We start from the raw sequence: 2,457 nt of genomic DNA on the forward strand, positions 1-2,457 counted from the left end.
CAATTCAGCTTTCCTGAAATTATATATATCAGAAGACATAAGAAATCACCATGAGCTACTCAGAAATTGGTCTTCTAAATTGGTATCCTTTAAATAAAGGATTGATTTCCTCAGTATGATTAACCTTAGTTAATTTAAAACTAGGATTCAGATATTTTATATATGGGCAAGTTTATTAACTCTCATTAGTAAAGTAATAAAGATAATTAAACTAGCAGACTGTACTCTATTTAAAATACATACTTTTGGCCTGGTATCCATGACATACATATAGCGATTAACTGGATTGGCTTTACTAATGGCTTGAAGCAAATGTTCATCCTCCAGGCACCTGGCACTGAATCCAGAGAGTGGTTGACTACATCGACAAATGGCAGCCTATTTTTTTAAAGAACAGAAAACAGATTATGCAAATATCTCTAAAATGTGTCTTTAAAAATGCTTACAAGAAAAAAAGCCAAAAGTGTTAAAATCAAATATAACAATTAGGAGGCATTAACTTTAAGATCCTCTTTGAATTAAATACTACTTCAATATCTTGACATTCTCTAAGTTTTCCCAATATTCTCTTCTCATAAGAAAACTACCTCCTTATCTAGTTTGATTAAAAAACCCTGGGTCCTAAGAACTAACACCCAGTCAATTCTCTGTTAAGTAACCTTCTGTTAAGTAACCTTCTGTTAAGTAACCTTCTGTTAAGTAACCTACTGTTAAGATGCCTGCATTCTGCGTTCCATTTAGATTATAGGATACTTCCAACTGACGTTCAAGTAAAAGATTAGTCAATAAAAATAGAACAAGAATTTTTAAGTAGCATCATTAGAACTTTTACTTTCTAAAGTCTTTAAGATCTCTAATTAGAAATCAGCAATCTTAATATAAAATGAGAAAAATAAGCTTCAATTCAAATTTGGGTTAAAATACAGTCAATCGAATAGAGCAAGAATATCTATAAGTAGTGAATCGTTGGATTCATTATTTACTGTTTTTTGTTTGTTTGGTTGGTTTTTGAGACAAGGTCTTGCTCTGTTGCCCAGACTGGAATGCAGTGGTGCGATCACAGTTTACTGCAGCCTTGACCTCCTGGGCTCAAACAATCCTTCCAACTTAGCCTCCAGAGTAGCTGGGACTACAGGAACACACCATTGTGCTTGACTAATTTCTGTATTTTTTGTTAAGACGGGTTTTTGCCATGTTGCCCAGGCTGGTTGTCAACTCCTGGGCTCAAGCAATCTGCCCACCTCAGCCTCTCAACATGCTGGAATTACAGGCATAAGTCATCATGCTCAGCCTACTATTGTTTAAAGTCCTAAAAAAAGATTTAAAAGATTTAGACCCATATACTTTTTCTCCAATGCAAAACAAAAATACATACAAATTCACACAATTGCATATTTTAAACTCACAAAATAAAACCATGAAAATATGATAAAATAGTAGAAAATGAGTATTGCCTAATTAAATTCTTTTCAGACCTACTTTCTGATTTGTTAAGTTGTTCACTGAATAACTATTTTCAGCCCAACTTTCCAATAAACAATGTTTACACATATGGCTGTGTCAAGACAGGCAATAACCATTTAACCTCTCTACGATTTATTTGTGAAAAGTAGATTAGAAATTTCTGTCTAAACCCTTACCCCTTTGCCTCTGCTCCTTCCCAAAATCCAAGTCAGGTTCTAATAAAGAAAGTTAAAATGTATAAAACCACAGGGACAAAGAGAATGGGAAAAAAGACATAGAGATGTCAATAAAATCTGGGGAGATGATAGCTGACTAGCAAGTGATACCCAATTTTACAGGACAAAGAAAGCTGCTAACTCCCTTAAGTCAATAAGAAGCAAGGTATTTTGTGTAGCAAAATCCCAAAAGGCTCAAAACCTCTGAAGGCTTGAGCAGGGATATAACTGAAAAAAAGGAGAACTCGTGGAATGTCTGCATGAGGGCTAGCTAAGACCATCAGACTCTCCCTTACCTTGAAGACAAGGTTTATTCTACGATGAGGATGAACCTGAAGACTCTATAGACAATACACACAGCTGTGGGCAGGGGTGAAGCCCTATACTCACAAAAACTAGGAGCATTAAGTAAAGTCTACGTAACAAAATGTGAGATCCTCCCACCACTCTTTTCACCCTTGGATCACGGCCAGATTTACTATACACATTGGGACCAAAATTAGAGGTTTGTTCTTTAAGGAAACCAACTTATACAATAGAAAGAAACCCAAAGCCAGGCACAGTGGCTCACACCTGCAATCCCAGCATTTTGGGAGGCCGGGGCAGCTGGATCACCTGAGGTCAGCAGTTCGAGACCACCCTGGCCAAATGGTGAAACCGTACCCATCTCTACTAAGAATATAAAAATTAGCCAGGCGTGGTGGCACATGCCTGTAATCCCAGCTACTCTGGAGTCTGAGGCAGGAGAATCACTGGAACCCAGGAGGCAGAGGTTGCA

The 2,457-nt window shown here is 37.0% G+C and overlaps 1 protein-coding gene across 1 annotated transcript in view; it reads right to left on the minus strand.

Annotated features, from left to right (window-relative positions):
- MTMR6 (myotubularin related protein 6) overlaps nucleotides 1-2,457 on the minus strand; it is a 28,786-nt gene that overhangs the window by 14,722 nt on the left and 11,607 nt on the right. Inside the window, exon 6 of the mRNA XM_011999986.1 lies at nucleotides 244-378. Within this exon, the coding sequence (XP_011855376.1) occupies nucleotides 244-378 (135 nt within the window). The remainder of the gene's footprint in view (nucleotides 1-243; nucleotides 379-2,457) is intronic.

The sequence above is a fragment of the Mandrillus leucophaeus genome, unplaced genomic scaffold, assembly GCF_000951045.1.
Source record: "Mandrillus leucophaeus isolate KB7577 unplaced genomic scaffold, Mleu.le_1.0 Scaffold61, whole genome shotgun sequence".
NCBI lineage: Eukaryota > Metazoa > Chordata > Mammalia > Primates > Cercopithecidae > Mandrillus > Mandrillus leucophaeus.